Genomic DNA, 23,931 nt, shown 5'->3' on the forward strand with positions numbered 1-23,931 from the left:
TTCACTGACTGGGAAAAGGCAAACGCATACACACAGCATTCTTTTGATCAGAGCAGATGGCAGCGGTTGTGCAGTAGATCGTGAGCACATGAGCCGCAAAGACGCTGTGCAGCCTCCTGTGTGCGCTCAGTACCCTGAGGGGTCAGACAAGACAGCCCATGATAAACACAAGTCTGACTCAAACCGCAGGTCTCTTGGCTGTCAAATCGTAATCAGCGGCAAAATTGTCTTGATATTCCTCACGGAGAGTTATACTCTCTGCACCACAGTAGGACAATTGTTGGGTAATTATAAGTGGGAGCTTTCAGCTTGTTGTAAAGAAAAACACTGTCTTGTACTTCTCTGTATGTAGACAGGTTCTCTATGTGCTTCCCCACAATTTGAAAGAAGAGCACTTTACTCAAATAAGTTTGACAATGTATGTCTTTAAGTGAGGCCACAGTTACAGACTTGTAGCATTTTGGGAAAACCCCGGACATCTTTGTCATGTCAGGGAGCTTCAGGCCTCAGAGTGAAGGCCCAATGCAGGTTCAGGCTCTGAGATGTGACTACGACACAACTGTCAATAGTAAACTGAAAATATATATTTTAGCTGCTGGGACCTGCTGTGGCCTCTTCATGTTCTCTTGGTGGTTCTCTGTGAGAACCATTATAATATAGAAATCCACGTCTAAAGTTACACCGTGACAGTAGCTAAGGATTTTAAATGATTATATTAGCTCTTAGGCAGCACCAGTGCATTTGTCGTGCTGGTAGATAAATGTAAAATAAATATAAATCGGTGTAGTGTACATTATATTTATGTTAGCTTTTGGTTATGAGAAAATATTTGCTCATCTAATTTCCCAGTGGAACAAGACTTGGATCCGAACGACAAACAAAATACAGCCCGAATGATTTATTCCAATTAGAGTGCTTACAGCACATGCGACAAAGTGGTACATCGGTGTCAGGAAACAGTGGTTTTTTAGTGATTTATCTAAAGTTTGTACTAATTCCTGTGCAGTTTAGAGGAACAGCCATAATTAGCATAATTAGCACTTGCCCAATGGCAATCATCTGATAAAATGTCTCTTCCAAAACACACAGGATTAGCTGTTCTTTAACTTTGACCAACAAGCTACTTTAACAAGAAGCAACATTTAGCTTTGAATGTGTCAGGTTATGACATCAGACTTGAAGCTTTCTACCAGCGGGTGCAACACTGACAGTGATATACTTGTAATATACTTGAGTATTTCTATCATATGCTCCGTGATACTTCATACCATTCTACCACACTTTAGGACGACTGCTTTTTCTTTTCTTTTACTCCAAACTGCTTCTGTTTTAAACTTCCATTGATACAGTATAGATGTATAGCTATGCAATAGATTGACACAATACAATAAGAAGACGATTCATTATCTTGCCAAATTATCTTTTGTTTTGTTTTGCTTGTTTTGGCTCAGTGGTTGGTACAGCAGGCTTATAGCAAACTCGCGTCTGTGTGGAGTTTGCATATTATGTCTAAATGGATTTCCTCCAAGTGCTCTTGTTTCCTCCCTCAAAATGAAAACGTTCATGTTAGATACATTAGAAATACCAGCAATGAATGTGCTTGTTTTGGGCAGGTGACTTGTCCGGGCTGTACCCTGCCTCTCATCCAGTGCATGCTGGGATAGGATCCAACCCCAACAACACTGAAAATGATGGGTGGGTAAACCAAATGGATGGATTGTTCGATTTGTGGATACATGTTCATTATTCCTTATTATATTATATTGTATTTGTTACAGGAATGTCCACTTCCATCATAATATAATGATGCTTCAAGAATTTCATCGGTCCGGGTTTCGGACCGTTTAAATGTTTTATAGGGACCTTTATAGCCAGACAACACTACGTTTCTTAAACACAAAAAATAACTGAATACTGGCACAAAAAGAGTCCATCAACAAAATGTCGGCAATTTGCTATGAAAGACGCCGTATCAGTTCTCACAGATTATCAGGTAAATGCCAGACAAATTGAGTCAAACTTTCTAAAACACAGCTTACACTACTCTGACATCTCTTTGCATGAAGTTCAACATAGCAGGAGTCCAAACAGTCATGCCAGTGCATCTGTTTTCTCTCTTAGTGTGATGGATGTGGGTGGGAGACGCAGACAGGAACTCAGATCCCCCAAAAGACACTCTTATAACAACATCCGACCTTTCTGGTTAAACACTATGCAAGAGTTCTCAGAAACCTTTACCACAACGGTTTGGAATTTATGAAATCAAAACATCAAATGGTGGGGGACTAGTAATGCGCTTTACTTGATAGACGACTAGTTCACCAGCTGAACATGAAAATCACAGCTGCATTTAAAGGAACATGGTGTGTTTTGCAAGTTTTCCCACCTAAAAGGAATAGTTTGACATTTTGGGAAATAGGCTTATTAGCTTCCTTGCTGACAGGATCATGTCTGCATAATAAATGTGAAGCAGAGCTAAGTAGCTCGATGTTTCGAAACTTTTGAAACTTTAAAAAACAAGATATTTCTCTGTTAATGAGTGAGCTTTTCTCAGCAAGAAAGCGGAAAGGCCTATTTCCCAAAATGGGACTTTGGGACCAACTTGTTGGTGCGATTGATTAAACAGTTCAAGCAAGTTTGTAGGGCCAACAGAATGATTTTCATATCATGGAAATGGCTGCTGTATACTTTAGACAAAATACATCTGAAACACAGCAGCATTAGTTTGCAAAATGATAAGCTGTGACTAGTGGGGAAAATGTGTGTAAATTCAAGTCTGCCAAATGCTTTGAGAAACTGACTTTGTGGTGGACAAGTATTGCCAGCGCTGCATGTCGCCGTTATAAAAAGCAGCAGTTTGCACATACCTGGAACCTCTTCAAGACCATAACTGGTGCTGTTGGGCTTAAACCGATCAGGTTGAACCTTCATGTTTGGACACAAGACATCTGAGGAGAGAGGACAACAGTTCAGTTAGACATGCTGTGAATCAGGATACAATGATCTTCTGGGAGGTTAGGCAAGTGACTTTTATTGGTAGCCATCCTTTTTTTCGAAATCTAACCACGTGACAGGAAGCAGTCATTCTGATACTTTATGGAGGCGTCAGATGAAAAAGGTGTGGATTGTTGGATTGTTTTAGGAAATGGTGATCTCATTGGAACACAGTCTCTGGACTGATATGTGATCTTTGGAGCACCAGTGCAGACAGACTGTCCTTAATCTCTCCTGTTTGAAGTCTGCAGAGTGTGTGGTTCTACATGAGCATGAGGCACCTCCATAGGCTCAGGGAGCAGTAACAGTTTTATATTGCCACACACACACATATTTCAGTCATGGTGATGACATTGAGGAAGGCAATACACTCAGTTTACGTTTTTATTGGCAGGAGGGGTATTTTCTATCTGTGTCAAGATGCCAGCTTCCCTGCTCAAGAGCGCATATGTGGATCCTGTTCAGTTTATTGGATGTAAACATTGGAGAGATTGACATTTTAATAGGGTCGGTTCACCTAAATTACACAAAAACAACAAACTCGGAGGTGGTGAGTCGAGGTTGCTGCCGAAATCTTAGACGCGTTAGCAGCATGGCTGGGTGGCAGTGTCAATTGGTGGGTTCACCACTATGGTCCAGATAGAAACTATTGCAGGGATTGTCATGAAATTTGGTACAGACAACCATATTCTCCCCCGGGATACATTTCAACAACTATCAGTTTTCATCTAGCACGATAATCAGTTTCACATTTAACTGTCCTATTCTTTGTTTTATGACCAAACACCTGCAAAACAAATGGCATTCCATCTGCCTCAGCTGTACCTTATGTTTAGTGCTACTAACCAACTGCTAGCATGCTATTATGCTACATTTAGAAGGTGAACATGGTAAACATTATACCGGCCACATGAGCATCTTAGCATCGTCATCGAGAGCAAGTTAGCGTGCATGTTTTTAGCATCAACCTAAAGAGCTTCTAGCATGATCACTGACCCTAAGTCATGTTTGAATGCAATTCTTCATTTTGAGCACAATTGGAGAACGATGAACACAATTTCTATTGACTACATTTCATTTGAGTGTCGTGAGAAATCTGGGTAAAAAAAACCCGAAACTATCTGCAGCTTTACCCTTTACGCCTCGATCATGTAAGGCTTTTATCTGAGAATACATCCCATTTATCAATCTAAATTAAGGACTGAGACAGAAAGAAATGTCCGATCCCCACTAATTAATTGGTGAATTTGCACAAATGAAAGACAAATCTCATCAGTCTGGTTTAAAATAACTTTGATCTGGTCCCCTGCATTCATTTTACAACTGACAAGGTGAACTTGAATAGAACCTCCTCACCCATCCCCACACAGGAAGATACATTTTCACATTGTTGATTAGGCATGACAGCAGTATCCTGTCATTAGCTTGCAATCAATCTGTTCAGAGAAACTTCTAATTAGACCTAATGTCAGCCCAACAATTTGTCTGTGTCATCACTGTCAGCCCTAAATATTATCTGAGGCCGAAAATATCACAGTGAGACACTCCAACTTCCCTAAAAGATCGAGTATCTGTCAAACTTCTACTATCAAACCCTGCAATTTTCTTAATCACAGCTATAAAAATCACCCTATCGGAGTGGCTTTTAACCTTTGCGGTGTTCTTTATGAGCACAGCTGTTGACATGTCTTGTTTTTCTGTTCCATGCAAATCCCAGACCATGCCTAAAAGGAAAATCCAAGCAGCTAATGTCAACTGTCAGCACTTGCATACTCTAATTCTACAAGTGGGGTTATCTCCGTTTCACATTCATCTCTAATTCCAGCCGTAGAGTTTGTGTCTGTCTTCAGTTTGCTATCAGTGACATTAATAAAGGAGCCTTTTTTTCTTTCTTCTGTCTTTAAGTCTTTTTAAAGTGATAATTGAAGATCTCAGAAAAGATACTTGGTCTTTATTGTTCATAAAGCCAGCAAGTCTACCAAGAATGACCGTTCTGTGAATGAATGGAAGTGCGTCACTCTTTTTTTAAGACGGTGTTGTTGCACAGCCGTGCGACGTAGCATGCTAAAGCTGAGCGACTCCCTGCACTCGTGGCCCTGGAGCTATAATTTAGGAATCTGTCTGTGAGTATGGAAGCAATGTAAAACCTGCCTTTGGAAATGGATGTCTCAGACAGATTCATAAGCAAAAGCTGGAGCATTCCACACTTAACAACCACCACTTTCTTTTGCAGGCAGGATCTGATACATGTTGTATTCTTACCATTACCCATGCTACCTGTCATCATAACGGCTGCTGTATATTTTAAAACACACTGCAGGTGTTGGACAGGAGCTTTGATAATAGAGTTCTCTGTCACTGGGGTCAAGTGTGTGAGCGAATGCGTTGGTAAGCGAGGCCACACACGCTCTAATGAATCAGTGCTGAACATAATAAGTAGAGTCCATTTTTAAACCTACGGATTAAAAGGTGAAAACATTCAACATGGACATCGGAGAGGCTGCACTGGACCCACATGGAACATTAGAGCTATAATTTTCGGGGTGAAAATAACTTGCATTGCTCGCTGAGCCAGTTGTGCTGACCACTGACATACTTAGAGACTCACTTGTGGTGATTTTAGAGATTACAGAAAGAAAACATTGGAACTTTCTGTCTGTGTAAATTTAGACCTTGGTTAGTTCTACAGAGCTCTAAAAAGGTGCATTGCACAGCATGTTTTATAATATATAACCTACATTATTAGTTGACAGATTCAATATTGAGCAAAGTCAAAGGCCATTGGCTTCAAAATGAGGATGATACATCCTTAAAAAAGAATAAAGAAGTTTCAGAGTCTGAATCAAAACTTCCTTTAGAAGAATCTCATGTTTGACTTGCCAAACATGACAATTTAGAGCCAGATTAAAAGTCAGATTTGTGAGTTTGTCTTTGCTCATCTGTGCACTAAACCATGTAATCATGTCTTTCCGTTCTTTTGTATTTAGTTTGTGGGTATGACTTATGGCATCCTTTTCTTTCCTGTCTGGCTAACTTTAGGCAGGAATTTAAGTGTTGGAGTGCAAAGCATCCATCTTCTCAGTGAAAACATTCATGCACAGACATTTCTCCACTTCTCCTCACAGCTACCGGACAACATAAAGCTCTATTTATGAGCTTATTTTAGCCAATTCATTTGGCTATGTAAGATACTTTCTAAGCCTGTGTGCATGTGTTGAAAGATTGTCTCGGCAAACTAGGAGGAAAAAAAACAATGAGGTTAGCTTAAGACAGGCTTTCCAGTGCTAAACACCTCTGCACAAAAGCAGCAGTCAAATAGAAAGCTAACCCCCAGAAATGTCTTGGTTAGAAAACTGTAATCTACAAGCCAATGTTTGCAACAGCCCCCTCACATGCTTCATATTCAGTTAGAGAGAAACTATGATAACACTGTATGCATGTGCCGCAGCTCTTTGTGGTTTGGGGTGGGGTTATGTGGTTAGGGTCTTTCCTCCATATAGCGCTTATAGGTTAAAATAAGAATAATTTGATCAAGTGCACGTTCAGGGTGAGGCAGGTTCTTCAAAGTGAGGCTTCAAACGGAAGCCATGTGGCATGCAGTGTGAGTGATGTGTTGGCTCTGAGCCCGATGGCTGACTTACTCTCGCACAGCCTCCTCCTCAGCCTGCCTCTGATCTTGTCAATGGCATTGAAGTCTGTCACATGGAAGACGTGGGCATTCTTTGGCTCGGCCGCGATCTCTTCCAGCTCCACCTTCAGCGCCTCCCCGATGCCCACAGCAAACATCCTGATGCCAGCTTTGGCAGCCGCCTTGGAGGGCTCCAGAACATAATCCTGGCTTCGGCCGTCTGTGAGAAGGATGGCCACCCTCTGAATGCCTCTGGCTGTCGGCCTGGCTCCGTTTTGCTCCGTGAAGATGTTGGTGGTGGTGTAGCTGATAGCATCCCCGGTCATTGTATTTCCTCCCAGGTAGCGTATGTTGCGGGCAGCTCGTTTCACATCCTCCAGGGTCCTGTGTTTACCCAGGGTGAACTCGGTGGTGGGTCTGTCACTGTAGCGAACCACGGCTATTCTTGTCTTTTCTGGTGCCACGTCGAAAGACTCGACAATGTTGACCACCCATTGCCTGATTTTCTCAAAATTCTCCTTTCCAACACTGGAAGAAGTATCCAGGATAAACGCCAAGTCATAGTGGACATTTTTACATCCTGCCATGAGAAAATACAGGAGGATTTAGTCACATACAGTCAACATGAGCTCTTTATAATGGAATGTCCAATCTAATTGTTTTACCTGCCCTCTGAGCTTCCACTCTCTCGCCGGAAAGAGTCAAAGCCAGGATGACCGAGACCAAGGTGATCCTAGATCCCAGTCGTAATTCCATCTCGGCCTTGGTTTGGTTCTGTTTTGTTTAGCTTATTACCACCATCAAGCTGTTCAGTCTATGGAAACATCAACAATTCACTATTCTTCTAAAAGATACTGCAGTCAGTTATTTTGAATATATACAACAGACCTTTCAGATATTTGAATATCTAAATTCTGTTTGCCAAGGGACAGCTTGGCAAACAGGATTTGTGATCATTTCTCTCCAACAGTGAAACCAAAGTGGGTGATGTACTTCCTGTAGTGCAGGGAGATTGCTGTAAAAAAAAAAGAAAAAAAAGAGGCCTCCTACAATGGCTGCTGCCACATCTCTATATTGAGTAGGGACTTGTGGAAAGCTGATTTGAAATTGCTTTTTTCACTTTATGTGTATAAATCTGGGGCTCCAACAAGAAGAAATCTCATCTCATCCCCCCGATTGTCCAGTATTTCTATTGTCCCTTGTTTCAATTTCTTTATGGCAGAGAAGCTTACAGGAGATGTTCTCCACTCTCAAGACGTGATGATTGAAACCTTAGACTGAAACACACATCCCTCTACAGCAGCAAGAGAACACTCCAGCCAGAGAAAACTGGACTTGTCAAAGATTGTTGGAACTTTTTTTTTTTACTATCTCCACTCACAAAACAGTATAAGAACAAAGTTAGGAGGGAGCTGATGTACTGGATTATTTCACCACACATATGTTTTAAAATTTGAAATTCGCACAGGTATCTCTAGTTGTCATTTGGAGCTGGTAGAGTGAAATTTGTGCAGCTTTGAACAACTAGCATGTTGCAAAGGAGCGATTAGTCAGTCTGTGTTGGATTCATTTATGAGGCTGTTGTGCCTGGGTGGCACTGAAAAAAAACTGTCATATAAACACCAAACTATTCTTGCCCTTATTGTACACCAGTGGTTGCGATGCCTGCTTTTGGGGCCGATGTGTGACTGACCGTAGCCATAACATGGAGTCATCCTGACTGGGAGAGTGTTTCATTGCGTGGGGTCACTGGGGGAGGTTGAGGAAAGTCTGAGATATGCACAATAATAAAAAGGTGACTACTTATTTGGAAAGTCTAGAGGAGCCGTACGATTAGATTAGATAAAAGCATTGTATGCGCCGAGTGAGCAACTTCCCTAGGAATGAATGAGGCGCCATCTTTGTATCAGGTATCCATTTTTTTTCTTAATACACTCCTAAGTGACTCTAGTTGCGACCATGAAAAGACCTTAAACACAACATCTCCCATGAAATTGCATGTTCTCATTTTTACACATTGTCTATTTTAAGCAATAACTGGCCACTCAAAATGTTGTGCTTTTTGCAGGCAGCAGAATGTGAGATGGACAGACACGGAGTCGCACACTTAGTCATGGATGCACACAAGCACGCACACCACGCGACCTATCGCATGATCTTCCTGGCGAAGATAATAATAATGCTAATAATTATAATTCAATTTATAACAAGGGGTCGATGATTGAGCTCAGGTGTGTTTAAGTAAAGAAAATTTGAGAGCAAGGCTAGATGTTTCCCCTTGCTTCAAGTCTACACTAAGCTAACCGTCTTCATTCTGAAGTTTTATATTTAACCAATAACAGGTACCAATCTTCTCATCGAATTTTTCTCAGCTAAGAACTCTGTTGTTGTATTTTAGACTTTTTAGGTCAGTGGACAGTGGCCTAAAATGAAGTAGAAGTAGTATGTTGGAGCAGTAAGAGCAGATAATTATTCAGGAAATTGTCAATTTTCAAACAGCCGCCTGTTGACTGTGGCCTATATACCCAATAGACTGTGCTGTGTTCACTGTGGGCAAAGCAAAGTGCTTTGGCCTCCAGATATAAGTTTCCTTATCTGATTCTCAATTGGGCTATTTCTGCTACTTTACTGATGCTATTAATGAGTAGAATAGGAACGCTATAGTTGAAACACTCTAATTGCCCCAATTAGTGAGCATTTCAAATTGAAGAAATTCAGCCCAGCGAGACCAACAGACTTATTACTGATGAATATCATTTAGATTCATGCTCCTAATCCTCTTTACCCAACTTTGCACAAGTCTAACATTTTCTAATTTGTCTCCCTTTCATCTCTGATCACATTTAAATGCACTGTATGTCTCTCTCAGTGCTGTGCTGCATCAATCTGCAGTAATACTAGCAGATAGAGTATCCGAGGTAAAGCTAAAAACAAGCTGAACCAACAACTCTGTCAACATCTGAACCCGAGGCCAGATTTCTTACAAACTGTATCTGTATCATCAGATCTGTTTCCACTTCCTCTCTCAATGGTAGACCTGGGACTGCAATGTAGATGTCTATAACAGAAGCACCACGTTTGTTATTCCCAAGATGTCAAAAACAGAAACAGTGGGTTTTTTCCATGTGGAACCCAAGAAGAATGGAATCTGTTGACTGACAGTGCACCTGAACAGCATGTGGATTCAACACTGATAAAGAATAAAAAACAAGTGTTTTACAGTGAGTTTTTAGAGGAAGATAGCAGTGACAGATGGGTCATTTTATGATGCAGTTTTTGTGGTTTTCTTACCTGGCCTGTCACTTGTTCGTCAGCAACTCTGAGGCGTGTCTCTCACTCTGCCTCCAGCAGTCACACCCTGAATCAGCACCGAGGCGGCATCATTATCAAGTGACAACAATCCGAGATATATCTCCACTCCGCCAGAAATCAAAATGAAATCACCATTTAATCCAGGGTGACAGTCCAGGGTACTGTGTTGTTAAAAAGTGAGGTGAGCTTCAGAAACCTTGTGGATGGGTGGACAGAGTGGGAGGGAACTGTGAAAGGGGAGAAGTGTAGGGTTTCACTGGGGGATGAAGTGGCTTCCACTGTTCTTGACTGGGCTGTGCTCACATAAAAAAAAAGGCAGAGAGGCGCAGCCAATTATAGACGCAACTTTCTGGATATTTATATCCTTTATTTTCTCTCCTTTATGGCTGCGCCCATCTGAAGTGTTGCCCTCAAAGAAAAGGCAACCGCGTCAACTGTCCGGCCTTTGCCACTGCGATAGCCACAGCGGAGCCGCCCTGGGGCCTGGTGGTGGGCCGGGCCGCGTTGGCTTCAACCAGCCACACACTTATGGACCAGGGCTGTATTTAAGTTGGGGGAAATGATTATAGAACACTTGTGCTTGCAGCTTTGTGTTAAACGTCTGTCCTCGCTCTGACTTAAAGCTCTGTGATCTATATCACTCACGTCGTGTTGTTCTGACGAGTTTACAATCGCGTCAAGACCACAGATCTTTCTTGTTTTCTCATATGTTTTCATGCATAAAACATGAAATATATATATTCTAATTTACTTTCTTTATTTGCCTCAGTAGTTTTCTTGCACTTATCTTACTTTGTAATTTGTTTTCTTTTGCAATATCCCAATTTCCTCAAAGACGCTGACATTTTTATTCTAATATTAGTATCCACTTTGTAGAACTGATCATTTATTTACAGCAAAAAAATGATGAATAGTCACATATCTAACTTATTCCCCTTGATAGAAAAGTCAGTACTGTTTGCCAACCTGCAAATCTACGCTTTGATTCGATATATGAGCATTTAGAGGATGACTGTAATTCACATTTCAGTGTACACTAATGTCCTTATCCTGTGCGGTCATGCTCGCTGGCGGGAGAGGAAGCTGCAGTGAAACACAGCAGACATTCTGTGCTTCTCTAAAGTCCTCTGCATCACAAGTCTCGTGTCGGCAGTTTGAACTATCCTCTTTAAAGTGCTCTTACAGCTGTCACTTCATGCTTTTGCTGTGTTAGAAAACGCATCCAAATTGCAGTGGAGCTGGTGAGGCACCACAACTCTCTGAAACAGTGTCAATATTTGAAAGTCATGGACAACAAAACAAGTTAGCCATCACATCCAGGCCTATTTACAGTGCCTTTGTAGCCAAGGAAAGTGAGCGCAGGGCAGGCTATGTATAGGCTCAGGCTGAAGTGGATGGGAAGTGTGCTGACGATTCGGGGCAGATGCACGTCATGAGCGACGGTGTCAGTCTAAGCAACCGTCTGTCGCCTTATGTGAGCGGGCTGAAGAAGTGGCCCGCATGTAGGCTGAACGAGAAGCTGTGAGCACCATGTCGTCGTGGAGAAAGCCATCTGTCGTCTGATTGACAGCCAGCTTTTCTACCTCCCACGTCAGAAAAAATATGTTAAAACATTCCGTGTGTGAATTACATCAGCATTTTAAATTAGCACTTTCACCATGCAACAGTAACAACCACAATAATTAAAAGCGAAATTATGCTGGAGATGCCGCGTTGAGCCTTGGAATGCCTCCCACTCAACTCGGTGGGGAATCTGCGGCACTGCTTTACAATACGGACAGCAAGAGGGCGCTGTTCTTCCAGTACCGGAGTTTTGATGACAGATTCAAAAAAAGTGCCAAGTTGCCTTTCGATTGGCAACCTTCAACTTGCTGGCGGTGGCGGCTGGTGGAACATGTTCTAGGTAGGGCCATCCAATCAATTTCAGCAAACATCCCAGAATGATTTAATGTAAAAAACATTAAGGTATCAAACACGCATTACTACTTTGCAGTTAAATATTTAACATTAATACCAACACAAAAAAAAGCAGTAAATAACACGTCAGGACATCTTATTTTAGTCACCCTGACAGGGAATTCAGTATAATATATATATATATACAGTATAATATATATCATATAATAATATTCAGTATAATATAAAACACACATACATATATAGATATATATATAGATATAAGCTATGATGAGTTTTCACTGTTAATTTACCATCTCAATTAAACGTTGATGCTTCCATGACCAAGTTAAGCAGATGAGACTGAGGACAATGTAAAAGAAAAGATGTTCACTTTGCCTAATATGGCTGGTTTAACAGACTCATGTGTACCCCGGTGTTCTCATGTTTCCTTACCTCCTCATCCCTCACTCCCTACCTGGTGTTCTCATGTTTCCTTACCTCCTCGTCCCTCACTCCCGTAACTGTCCGTGCTGGATCTGTCCCCGTTGTTTTAAAAAGTTAAATACGTTATTAGCATGACTGCATCCAGCTAGCCAAACCTGTCTGGTAAAAGCTAGTAGAGAAGCTTTGCATGTTCTGCTTCCCTTTCCCGCTATTCTGCTGTCTGATTGTGAGGTCAGGCTGATCTGGGATCAGCTCTTTGGCCCCAAGCTGAATCTATTTGAGGACGCTGATTGGCTAAATTGTATGTCACTCATTTATATCTTTAATCAGCAATTGGTTAAACTGCTTCATAGACCCGCCTCTTTTGGGCCAATCCTCGATGGCCCCAGCGCTGCTGAGACGTGCAGAGGATGAGCAGGAAAAGCATATATATTGCGTAGATATCATATTTTACACATATTACTGGGTACATTCCATAGTTCAAAAACACAAATATTGACAATTTGTATAATTTAATATTATTATAATATATATTGTTAGGTAGCTGTCTTCATTTTTAAAAATATTAAAGTGATAAATTCGCTATCAGCTACCTGCTTAGCATTAAACAGCAGACAGAAGAGCTAGCAACTACCTGGTGAACATAGTAGAACAATTAGCATCTAAAGATACACATAGTTCCCTCAGGATTTGGTCGGGACCACATTAATAACAGAAACATGACTCCAAATGAATGCTAAGGCCCTGATCAGACAGAGCACGTTTTAGCAGCCTGTGTAATTGAAGAAGAAGAATCAATGAAGAAACAGTAAGCTGCGAAACAAAGCCTGGTGGAATTAAGGCTGCACGCATCTTGCCAGCTTTGTCTCTGGAGCACCTCACACGTGGAACGCTGGTGTTCTGGTCTAATGCCTCGGAGTGAAAGACAAAGGAGAAACTCACTTTGAACTTGCTCATCTTCCTCAGTGAAGTCTGGTAGTGTAGAGGGAAAACCAAAGAAGAAAATTTACTCTGAGCAACAAGACTAAAAGAAAAGTGGTCCATAAAAGTTCTCAAACTTGTTTGGAGCAAACATTAGAGAAAGATAAGTGGTGAATGAACCAGGCAGTGTTTAATGACAAAACCAGGGTCACCTACTTAAGGCTGAGTTATGTTGTTAACATTACCTGGCTAATGACCAAAAGGTCAGATCAAGCCTCGGTCAAGGGAGACTTTGCGTATTAGTCAAATCTTCCTAAGTGCAGAGCATTGTGGGAGAGAAGGAACATCAAACAACAACAAAACATGGCTGCTCCTGTTCTTTTAAAAGCAAGATATTCAGCAACCACTGATGTTGCATATCATATTTTGAACATGACAATGAGAAACACTACATATAGATTCCTCAAAAGAAGTGAATGGTAACATAAACTAAATGTACATATATACATATTTACAACTGATAAAAGTAAAGATGGTCATTGACTACTGTTATTTAACTCATCATAACTTGTTTTCTATATAATGACTGAACTCTCTGTGATGTGCCAGGAGCCTTGCTTTGTGCTTGCTCCACCTGATTGAATCGTTGCATACTCTGATCTGGGGAATAGCTTTTGGAAATGGGAAAATCTATAACTTAGAGCTGCCTTGCATAGACTTTCATAAAATGTCATGACATGTTTGGGAACACAAGGGAAAAGTCAGCCGGACCATTAACGAACTTCAAATCGATCTGGCTTTGTATATATATGGACAATTGTCGAAAGTACAATCTAGTGCAAATAATTCATCTCAAGATTACAGACTAAACTGTTGAAAGATCTGCGTTTTTTGCTGATGTTGTGTGCACAGCAGTTTATATTGGCACAGCTTAATACAGCACTTTCTGATTCCTACATGTTTCCATCTGCCGAGTAAATCAGTAGACTATAAATCAGCTTCCAAACTGGGATATAAGCCTGTTTCTGGTGGGTCATCTCTAAGCATGACATCATTTCATAAAGTCCTGAGCTGCAAAAGTGAAAGATCCAATTTAATTACATTTGGAGAAGTTCCAGAGGGACTGCACTGTTGTGCTTTGTTATCAAGGGTTTTTTCCTCTTTAATCTCCAGGCACTTGGCTTCACACCATCAAGCGGGTGTTCACCGCTTCCAGTTTCGGCCGTCTGTCGATTCAGAGTGCATCTTGCAGGTTGCCGACTGCAATCCTCTTGATGGCTTTTCCTGATGCTCCCATGCTCCCAGGGGACTGCAGGAGGCTCTTTGATGCCTTTTCCAGCATGCAGCTGGACTCTCGGAGCCCTCTCCCCTCTCTGCCCTTTGCCTTGGACACCTTCGGCCAGCTTGCCTTTATCCGCTGATAATCCCCCTGTTGACGTGTTTGAATTGCACTGATCCTCTTCTAGGCATTGTGCTCTCCTCAGCCTCAGCCGCCGCCTCCCCTCTTCCTGCTGGGGGGCGCAGGGGTTTTCGCGTGCCACCTCTGCGTGGCCACGTGCGGCTTGAGCTTTAACTCGCTGGGAAAGCAAAGGAGGGGCAGGCTTGCAGCGCAGAGGAGCTGGGGTACCTCGACACACCACATCCTCCAGATGCTTGTCTCCATCGTGCTCTATGGGGATGAAGCGTGTCAGCTGGGGCCTTGAAGATGTGTGTTGCTGTTGGACTTTGAGCGGCTCAGTGGAAGCAATAGGGCAACCTGCAGCTTTTACCAGTTTCTGTCTCACGCAGGATTTTACCTTCCGTGTGTGGATCTCATCCAGCTTACAGGAAGCAGGTTTGGCCTCTTGCTGGATGGAATTAAGTTTTTGCCTCTGAGCCTCCCTCACCTCCTCTGGTAGCTCCAGTGGGGCGAGCTTGGGAGGGCGTCTGAGTGGCTGGCTCTCGGCCTCCCTCCCCGACTCAGGCCTGGGGGACTTGAGCGGCAACAAGTCCAACTGTGCCGTGCCCTCCTGGGTCGGCGAGCAGGCCGTAAGCTGACCCACTGTGTCCTTCCCATGTGTTGCTGACATATGGATGCCAGGTGTTTTCGAATTGCGGCCATTTTTAGCTGCCAGTCTGAGGTTTTGACCATTCAGATGCAACATGGTATTTTTAACTTGGATGGTCAACATTTCTTCCCGCTGGGGAGCCCCCTGAACAAAAGAGATCATATCATATCAATATCAATGAAACCATAATGTGGCCTCCGTTTCTACCTATAAGTCTTTGTTTACCACATGGTTGGAAAGCATAATGGTACTTATCTAATGTAACAAGTGCATCACAGGATAAATAATTTGCGTACCACCTCCTGAAAGGACATACTGTATGAATTGTAACAGTGCCAGCTACTGAAAAATCCGTAGAGCTGCTTTGTTTTTAATAGCTTAATAGTTTGGGGACCAATGTTCTACGGTACACAACTGGTTAAACAGTCTATTGGAGTGCTGCTTGTGATAAGCTAGCGAAAAAGGCAAAACAAGGTATGCCAGACACAAGCTAAAGAGAACCAGTTGCTCTTGCAAGTCGTTTATCACTATTTTAAAAAGCAGTTATAAATGATTCGTTAAACATTACTAAAGCCATTAGTTACAACTAATAAACCCTTTATAAAGTAAACATGGTCAGAAGTGATAACAAAACATTTCTTCAGGCAGAAAATACTGCAAGATGGCAATTACATTTACACATGTACATTGATTTAATTTAATGCCCAACTAAAGATTCCATAATACTCCAATTGTATAAAGTGACCAGCAGTACCTTAAATACCATGACTCCTATTTACCACTAGATAAATACAGAAATGAAATACCAGGACCAAGCACAAGGCATATTGTGTTTGTATTGTCTAATAATACAGTTGATGAGGTTGCTGTATGCACACCGTATAACAAGCACGTTCCCTCACTTTCACTACATGTCACTCAAACTAACATAGGCAGCGACAAACCATTTCAAACCAGATCACCATGTATTGATGAGGTGCGACAGTATACTCACAGGTTCGGCAGACATCTCCCGCTTGAATTCTTTTAGGAGTTGAATCTTTCAGCAGAGGTGAACAATCTTGTTGTTGTCCGTGTGTTTGTTTGGTTTGTGCCAAATGAGCGAAAGGCAGTGACACTGCGGTTGGAAAAGGTCTTAGCTGCCTTAATGTAATTAAACAGATTAGGGTCACAGTGCAGCACAGTGATCTCTAATTATCCACAGCTTAGTGGCAGCCCGCGTGCACACTCGTGGCAAGGCCGGTTTGTTTTCATCGTCCACAGAGCAATTTTATAATGACATGAAATAATGACAAGTTGCAGCTCAGTTGATTATGAAGAAGTAAATTGTAGCAGATATTTTTGCATTTCACGCACCACTAGATGGTGCCACAGACCTCCTTTACATGTCGGCGTCAACGGTGGAGTTTGGTGGCCTCATCATCATCATCATCATGTGTAGAACAAAGCCAGCTGTCATGGATCTGGTGGACATCAGCAGAACTTTTTTTGTGGGCATCACATAATGATGTTATTCCTTGATGAGTTCCCCTAATTCTTTCTTTTTTTTACAAGCAAAATACTGATTACATCCACTTCTTCAGGCCTATACAAATCCCTTTGGCTGAACTGCCCACAATTCATGTCTACACACAAAAGCCATGAGCTGTTGTGAGGGGTCACAAGAAAACATTACGAGACAAAAATGTTCGGTACCACTGATTGATGCTATACATGCCTGGAATTTTCTCTTAGCAGCAAATCACCTGTTGTGACAATCACAGATTTAAAAACATTTATATCTTACTGCCCTCCCCTATTACATCAAAACCAGCCACATGAATGAGATATAAAGAGAAGTACAAGTGTTACAGATGGATTTGTAACCTTTGGAGAGACTGAATATAGTGGATAAAGGGGCTGAAACTCAATATCAGAGAGATGTCCGTAATATTGTCAGCATTCACTGGAGTTAAACTTTGATCGAATTCTCTTCCAAGCCCTGGCTCTGGTGATAGTTTTCAGCATAAACATCTTCAGACAGGCTAGATAAGACAATGAGGTGGTGTGTACTGCCTGCAGGAATATCTGCAGATCTTAATCACTTCAAGACAGCAGCTTATTTTAAAATTTGGCTTCATCGCTTCTACGTCAGCCTCATTTTTATATTCAGAGGCAAGACTGTCGCAGAGCTTTCATGCGATGGATGAGACTCGTATTAGCGGGCAGTTGTGCCTCCTACAGTAGACCTATTTTTCATCAGGCAGACAGACTCAATCATCGTTGAAAATCTCCTGCTCTCCGTTGTCTCATTCTCTCGCCTCGGGCCCGGAAAAAAACGGAAAAGGCAGCATTTCAGCACCTGCTTATTGCAAAGCTACATCATATCATTGGTATGGTGGAGAGGGTCCCGCTGCAGAACAACTTGGCTATGCTTACATGATCATTTAAGATGCAAAATTACAGGCTTGACGCCAAGAGATGGCCCTTACGCCCCTCTGCCATGTTCTTATTGTGTCGCACTCTGTGTTGCCTGACGTCCACGGCTGACATATAATTACTGCGGTGTGGGAAGAGATAAAAAGGGATGTTGCCTGCTCATTCTCCCACCTACTGAACATCCAGCTGCACTGCATGAGCCACTTGGTTAGAAGAAGGCGGCGACTGGACAGCAGAAATCCTTTATCAGTCAAATTTGGCCAGAATTCATGATACAAAGTATTTTTGTGCCATAATGTTGCTCTGACGTGGGGTTTAGTCCAGGCTTTCAACTGACTCTGATTCAAACCTGTCCGCGTCGTTATTAGACAGTCAGAGCAACCGACGTGGTATAAAGAGTGAGAAACGACAAGACTTTCAGCTAGGATCAATGTTGACTTATTTTATGAGTTGTGTTGCATAACGTCCGTACTAAACTAACAGCGGCTACGTAACAGCATACCTATTTAATGTACATACCTAATTCAACCCAAACCAAGATCTTTTCTTGAACCATACCAAATAGTTTTGTTGCCAAGGAAAACCTAAAAACTGGGTAATAAACAAGTACATAAACGAAGTAAAACGTAAACAACGTAGCATGAAGTACTGAAGTACTGAAGACACAATACTTCGCAATAACTCTTTGGGATCAGATGCCGGGTTCAAACGCCAGCCTCCTGGTTAAAAGTGTTGTTTGTTTGTTTAACGTAATGAGAACGGGATGGCCACGGACCAAGTTGGGAGTGAGAATGTGTTGATATGTCTGTTCAGTATAAAGCAGCAAGTTAGCTTAGCATACTGCAAATTAGCTGCAAGTTAAAAACGAGGGGAAACAGCTAGCCTGGCACTGTCCGACGCAAGGTCACATCTAAAACTAAATAACAGGTTTTTATTACCTTCATTGTTTTATACTTCGATTTTTGTACAGGTTTAACAAATGTGTTATTAAGTGAACCTTAAAGGTTTTTTGTAAGCGGATGTTGTTAACTTTGGACACAGCCATGCTAGCTGTTTCCCCCTGGTTGCAGTCTTTATGCTAAGCTAGGCTAACCGATTACTGGGAGTTGTTTCCCGTTCAGACCTGTGTGGTCTCAAGTAAATAAGCATATTTCCCAAAATGTCAAATGATTCCTTTTACTTTGAGACTTGTGAAAAGAAAGTAAAAGTGAAAAAATAAAAACAGAGGCATTGTGATTGGGTTTATAGGATTAATCAAGGATTATCTATTTTTTCCTCCTGCAGCTCATATTTGTGTTCTCTCATCAGATCATTGACTGAAAGTCTGAATATTTTAGATTCAGACTATTCAGTTTAGCTCACAGTGTTTCATTGTATTTATCAGCAGACACTCTTGGAGGCCAGGCTTCTCTCACTTGAAATGCTAGAAGGCCACACTTCTCTAGTCCATGACTTCAAAGAGGTGTGATCTTGAGAATAATATTAGTTTTTGCTTTTTGAATGAAATAAACCCAAGAGGTACTTTAGATCAATTCGTAGAGTATGAGTGAGTTGAAAGTTGATCTTGAATCAGTTTAAACTGAGAGAAACTGGCCCACGGCACATTTACAAATCATTGAAACTGTTGATTTAATAAATATATAATGCCGTAGCTTTTTTCTAATAATGTAAAACGCCATGTGCGAATTAAACTTCTCAGTCGAGCAGTTGGAGATGTTAGGCAGTTAGAACAAGACAGAGGGTTTCAGAAGGAGGCTCATCATTTTTATTCAAGTGTGTTATGGCTTCACTCAGGCTGTGTAACCGAGTAAGTCATCCACACCAAATCATGCACACACGCACCAAAAAAGAAAAGAAAAAGGAAAACATACAAATGTAAAATGTTATGTAAAATGTTCATTTCACTCTACACAATTCTCAACAATCTCTTCTCAGTGTGTCGAAAAGAGAGGGGGACCCATACTGGAGTGTACTGTACAGACATCAGTTTCAAAATTGTGACAGAAGACGTCGGCCGGTTCAACATGACCGCAAAACCACATGGATGGGATATAATCTCCTGTAAGGAATATGGTACATGGTATTATTTGTTCATCAGACCTACAGAAGAACCTATTGCAAAGGATATTTCACAAATAGAAGTTATGGAACACAGCCTTTCTATTATATTGTATTACACAGGTAGTAGTGCAATTTGTGTCTCTTTGTCCCTGTCGGAAAAACATGGCACTGTTGACAGAGCGATGGCCCGCACATACTGCCACATGCAGTAAATGACGCCTGGAAGCCAAGCAAAGCTACGTACGAAACAACCAAATAACTGAATCAAACTAAGTCAATTCACCTTTGTGTTGTTTTGATGCCACGAGGCAGGGAAAACGCTCGAGAAAGCAAAACGTTGCACTTGAGAGAGATGTTGCGTGTGGCTGTTTTCTCCGTGCCATCTGTGTTATAGAGTAACATTCAGTCGAGGACCATCAACATGACATGTGGCATGATGGCAGACAAATCTGAGTAATATGAGCGCGTTTGGGAGGGGTATGAAAAACGATCTGACTTGCAGCTCATGAAAAGCAAATGAGTTCATTTGTTTGCTGCTTCCTTTCAGAAAAAAAATAAGATCCATTATGGCTGATACATTCCCCAAAATGCTGCATGGAAAAGTTTGGCTGTGAACTGAATGGAAGGTAGACGACACTGAAAACCGTCAGTGACACTTCTTATAGGTAGATATTTGCTCAACACGACCAATATTGGATTCGTTTAAAGGTTAATTCCAGTTTATTACAATTTGGTAGTTATTTTTGCACATTTTCCATTATTCGTAACGGTTATGACAACATTATATTCAACAAAGTAATAGCTGAGATCTGGGAACAACTACAACAAAGTCCAGTGAGGCAAGAAATGAACAGCCACCCCGTCAACCAGGTGTTAACAAGAGTATAGTTTAGCCAGAATTTCTAAACCACGTTTATTGAGGTAAAGATAAACAGATAATCTCACTGTATGCCACCCCTCACTGCTGTAGCAGGCAGATAAAGTTAGCGACTAGCTGGTGAATAGGCAGGTAGATAGGCAAAGATATTCCCTAAAATTGCTAAAGTGTTTAGCAAATGTTACTCAAACGGGAGAAAAAAGAACATTTGTTTGATTTATTTTCAATCAGGTGTGTAATGTGGTGTTCCAGCAAGTTTTCACAGCAGCAAAATTGTGGCTTGTGTTTTAAATTGTTTCGGTCAAACAGACAATATCTGTTTGTAGGATCAACTTACTCTTAGTTTTGGAATTTTATTGGTATTTTTTGAGGGAATATTGCTCGCATTAACTTTAAACCTGTCTAATCATCTGCCCGCTTGTGTCTCTTGCGCCATCTGGCTTCTTTTTAGCAATGTTGTGGCATTCCCAAATCTCAGCCATCACTGTCAGTATAATATTACTATTACTGATAGGAGTGTCCGCCAAAACTATGGAAACAACAACAACAATTTGCGATATACTGGAATTATCTTTTAAGCTGCTAAAGGATGATTATGTCTTTCAAAAGTAAAGAGTTTCAGCCTGATTTGGCGCTGGGTGTGTACGTGGTTATAGAAGGTAAGATCTAACAAGTTCTCACTCCCAACTCGTCACATATGGATTCTTGGGCAGGACCCCCTTGGTGTCCCTTTTTAACGCACTGGGTACCCATTTAATGGCATTTTTCAATGTGCAGGCTAGTCCGACAGACTTCAACACGTGGTTAACGTTGGTAATTACACGCGTACCACTAACTGGCAGTTGACATGTTGGGAGCGAGGATGAGTTGTTAAGATTACAAGTTGATTTTCATCTCCATATAATTAACTTGTTTGTCAGAACTTAGATCTGTCGATACATTAACCACATCCGCGCTTCAGACCTCCATAACCTTCCATTAGGTTTGCTAAAGCACAAACAGATCCACCACATTTAAATGTGCCCACTTCAACAGAAACACTGACTACTGTTTCTTCAAGGCACGTATGCTAATGTGTAAAAATACATATGCATCTCAGCCATGAAAAGGCGTTTCTATTCCAAAGGTTGTTATAAACATATTGTACAGGATATTCAGATAAGCCGGTATAGTTACAATAATGAAACAATGCTTTTAGGGCTTATCTCGGACTTCACGCCTGGTTATGTTTGTCACGACTGAATAGGATCCATGGCGTTTCACCATTTACCCAAACAGAGTGACATTCACCTTGAGAGGCATGCTCAGCTACCCAGAAAATGAATATAAGCCTGTTAAACACTAGGCAGCAAAGAATACTGATGGCAACGCTTCTTGAGAGTCAAGGTCCAGAAATTTGGTGTTTTGGTGTTGGTTGGTATGTTTCCAGAAATATTGATTTTGAAGGATAGAACTTCCCGAGGGAATAGCTCCCAGCCCTGTGTAACTTAAAAAAACTCCTCTTTACTCCAGTCTTAACAAATCATTTATATTTAAATATACAGTTACAGCTTAAAAGGCCTTTAGAAATCATGTGTAGCGCTTTAATCCTGCGCTGGACTTTTGTCTTTGACAGTTTGCATAATTTGTGACAGGAAATGAGCATTAGGCTTCAAAAAAAGACCTATAATCAAAAGAAATATCAAGAATTGCCCAAATATTTTCCAGCCCTGTCACAAAGTATATCTTTTATGCAAACTGACTCCTGGTGTACACATCTGCATCAGACGCAGAACAGGCCTCAGTGAGATGATGCATCTCAGTCACATTTCTAAGAACATCCCTACTATTTGGAAATGAGGATTTGATATGTACATTGTAGTTGGCCATTGCGCTTGCACTTCTGGGATTGTGTTTGTCATAGGAGCAAATAAAAAGCAAAAAGGTGATTCATTCAAACCTGAGAACAAACATTATTGTACAGATTGTTTGAATGAAAAATGAGTTAAGTGAATAAAGTGTATCCCTTTGAGAACTGCTGGACTTTGGCAAAAGAAACAGCTTGTATTGTAAATCATTCTTAAGACTATTTGCCATTAAAATACTTTAGAAGCTATCATGAAATTATTTCCAAATTCATCATACAAAGTTCATGCACTTATCAGACCTTTCAAACATAAAAAATCTTCCCTATCCCCTTTCCTTCTTCGGACATTTTACAGAAAGTGAAAGGATCATACTGATGTTATTAAGTCTTTTTCTTATCTGTGATCTTCAGCTGTCCCCTCACATTGACTCATACTCACTATTTCTGCTTGTGTCCGTGCTGATATGTTTATCAGGTTGTGTTTCCCTGATGGCTCCAAAGTGCATCAAAACCTCAAGAGCCGTCAGTTTAGATCTGCATGCTTTTCCATCACTGTGAACCGTTCTGCTTCTTAGTGCTGCAGGGCTAGATCTGAGCAGGGTTCATCAACAGACCCAGGGTCAGGGTCAGCTGCTACAGGCATGCATTGTGTACTATACAGGACTTTGGAGCATAATCATGCATGTCCTTTGATTACAAATTACACTGCTTATAAATTCAGCTGGAGTCACTTAATTGCACTTTGGTAAATGCGGATTAAAGCCTTCTGATCCTCTTACACTGTCTTATATCATCTCTTCATTAATTTCAGTCATTTGATAATTTTCCAAGAACCTGCAAAATCACTTTCCTCAACCTCAACCAGGACTCATCGGCTCCAGCTACTTGCCCAAGAATGCTTCTCAAAAGATCCTGAGAACTTTTTGCAGCCAATCAAAAGTGAATGTGTGGAGCTACCGGGCCACCTAGTTGGTGAAGAGCATTACTGATCATAGGATCTAAGCCACAACGCCACCTTAAAGGGGCCCTCCACCAATATTACACAAGGCGTTCAGCTTACCCGTCGTGAGGAGTATGACGAGGCCTAAACTCATTGATTTATGTGTGTGTGTGTGGCTCTGGAGGGAGTTTTTCATGGTTTGAATCAATAACCCTGATGATGTCATATTGACACTTGAAATATTTAAACGAAAGCCTGCATTGCAAACTGGAGGTGTGGGGTTTCAAAGTAGGATCCAGTGTTTTTAGAGATTCATCGTTACAGGTGACTAAAAGTCAGAATATCTCAGCCTCCACTGCTTTATTCTGTATCTGCTTCTTTGTGGAATACGAAATCGCTGAATGACCCTTTTCTTATACAACTTTTGCTGCATTGGAATCTGGTCTTTTAAGAGACTGACGGTAAATGAAGAAACTGGTCTAACAATGGAGTTATCCCTTATGTATGCTGAACTTTGTTGCTAGATTATCAATGCACTGAGGA

General features: G+C 41.3%; 1 protein-coding gene across 1 annotated transcript in view; it reads right to left on the reverse strand.

The window, feature by feature from the left end:
* The window catches only part of col22a1 (collagen, type XXII, alpha 1), a 44,620-nt gene extending 37,203 nt beyond the window's left edge, over positions 1-7,417 (reverse strand). The window contains exons 1-3 of the mRNA XM_079175713.1: positions 7,288-7,417; positions 6,636-7,202; positions 2,868-2,948 (exon numbers count right to left, since the gene is read on the reverse strand). Of these exons, the coding sequence (XP_079031839.1) occupies positions 2,868-2,948; positions 6,636-7,202; positions 7,288-7,378 (739 nt within the window). The 5' untranslated portion in view covers positions 7,379-7,417. The remainder of the gene's footprint in view (positions 1-2,867; positions 2,949-6,635; positions 7,203-7,287) is intronic.
* Positions 7,418-23,931: the final 16,514 nt, after the last annotated feature.

Source organism: Pholis gunnellus, assembly GCF_910591455.1.
Source record: "Pholis gunnellus genome assembly, chromosome: 16".
Taxonomy (NCBI): Eukaryota; Metazoa; Chordata; class Actinopteri; order Perciformes; family Pholidae; genus Pholis; species Pholis gunnellus.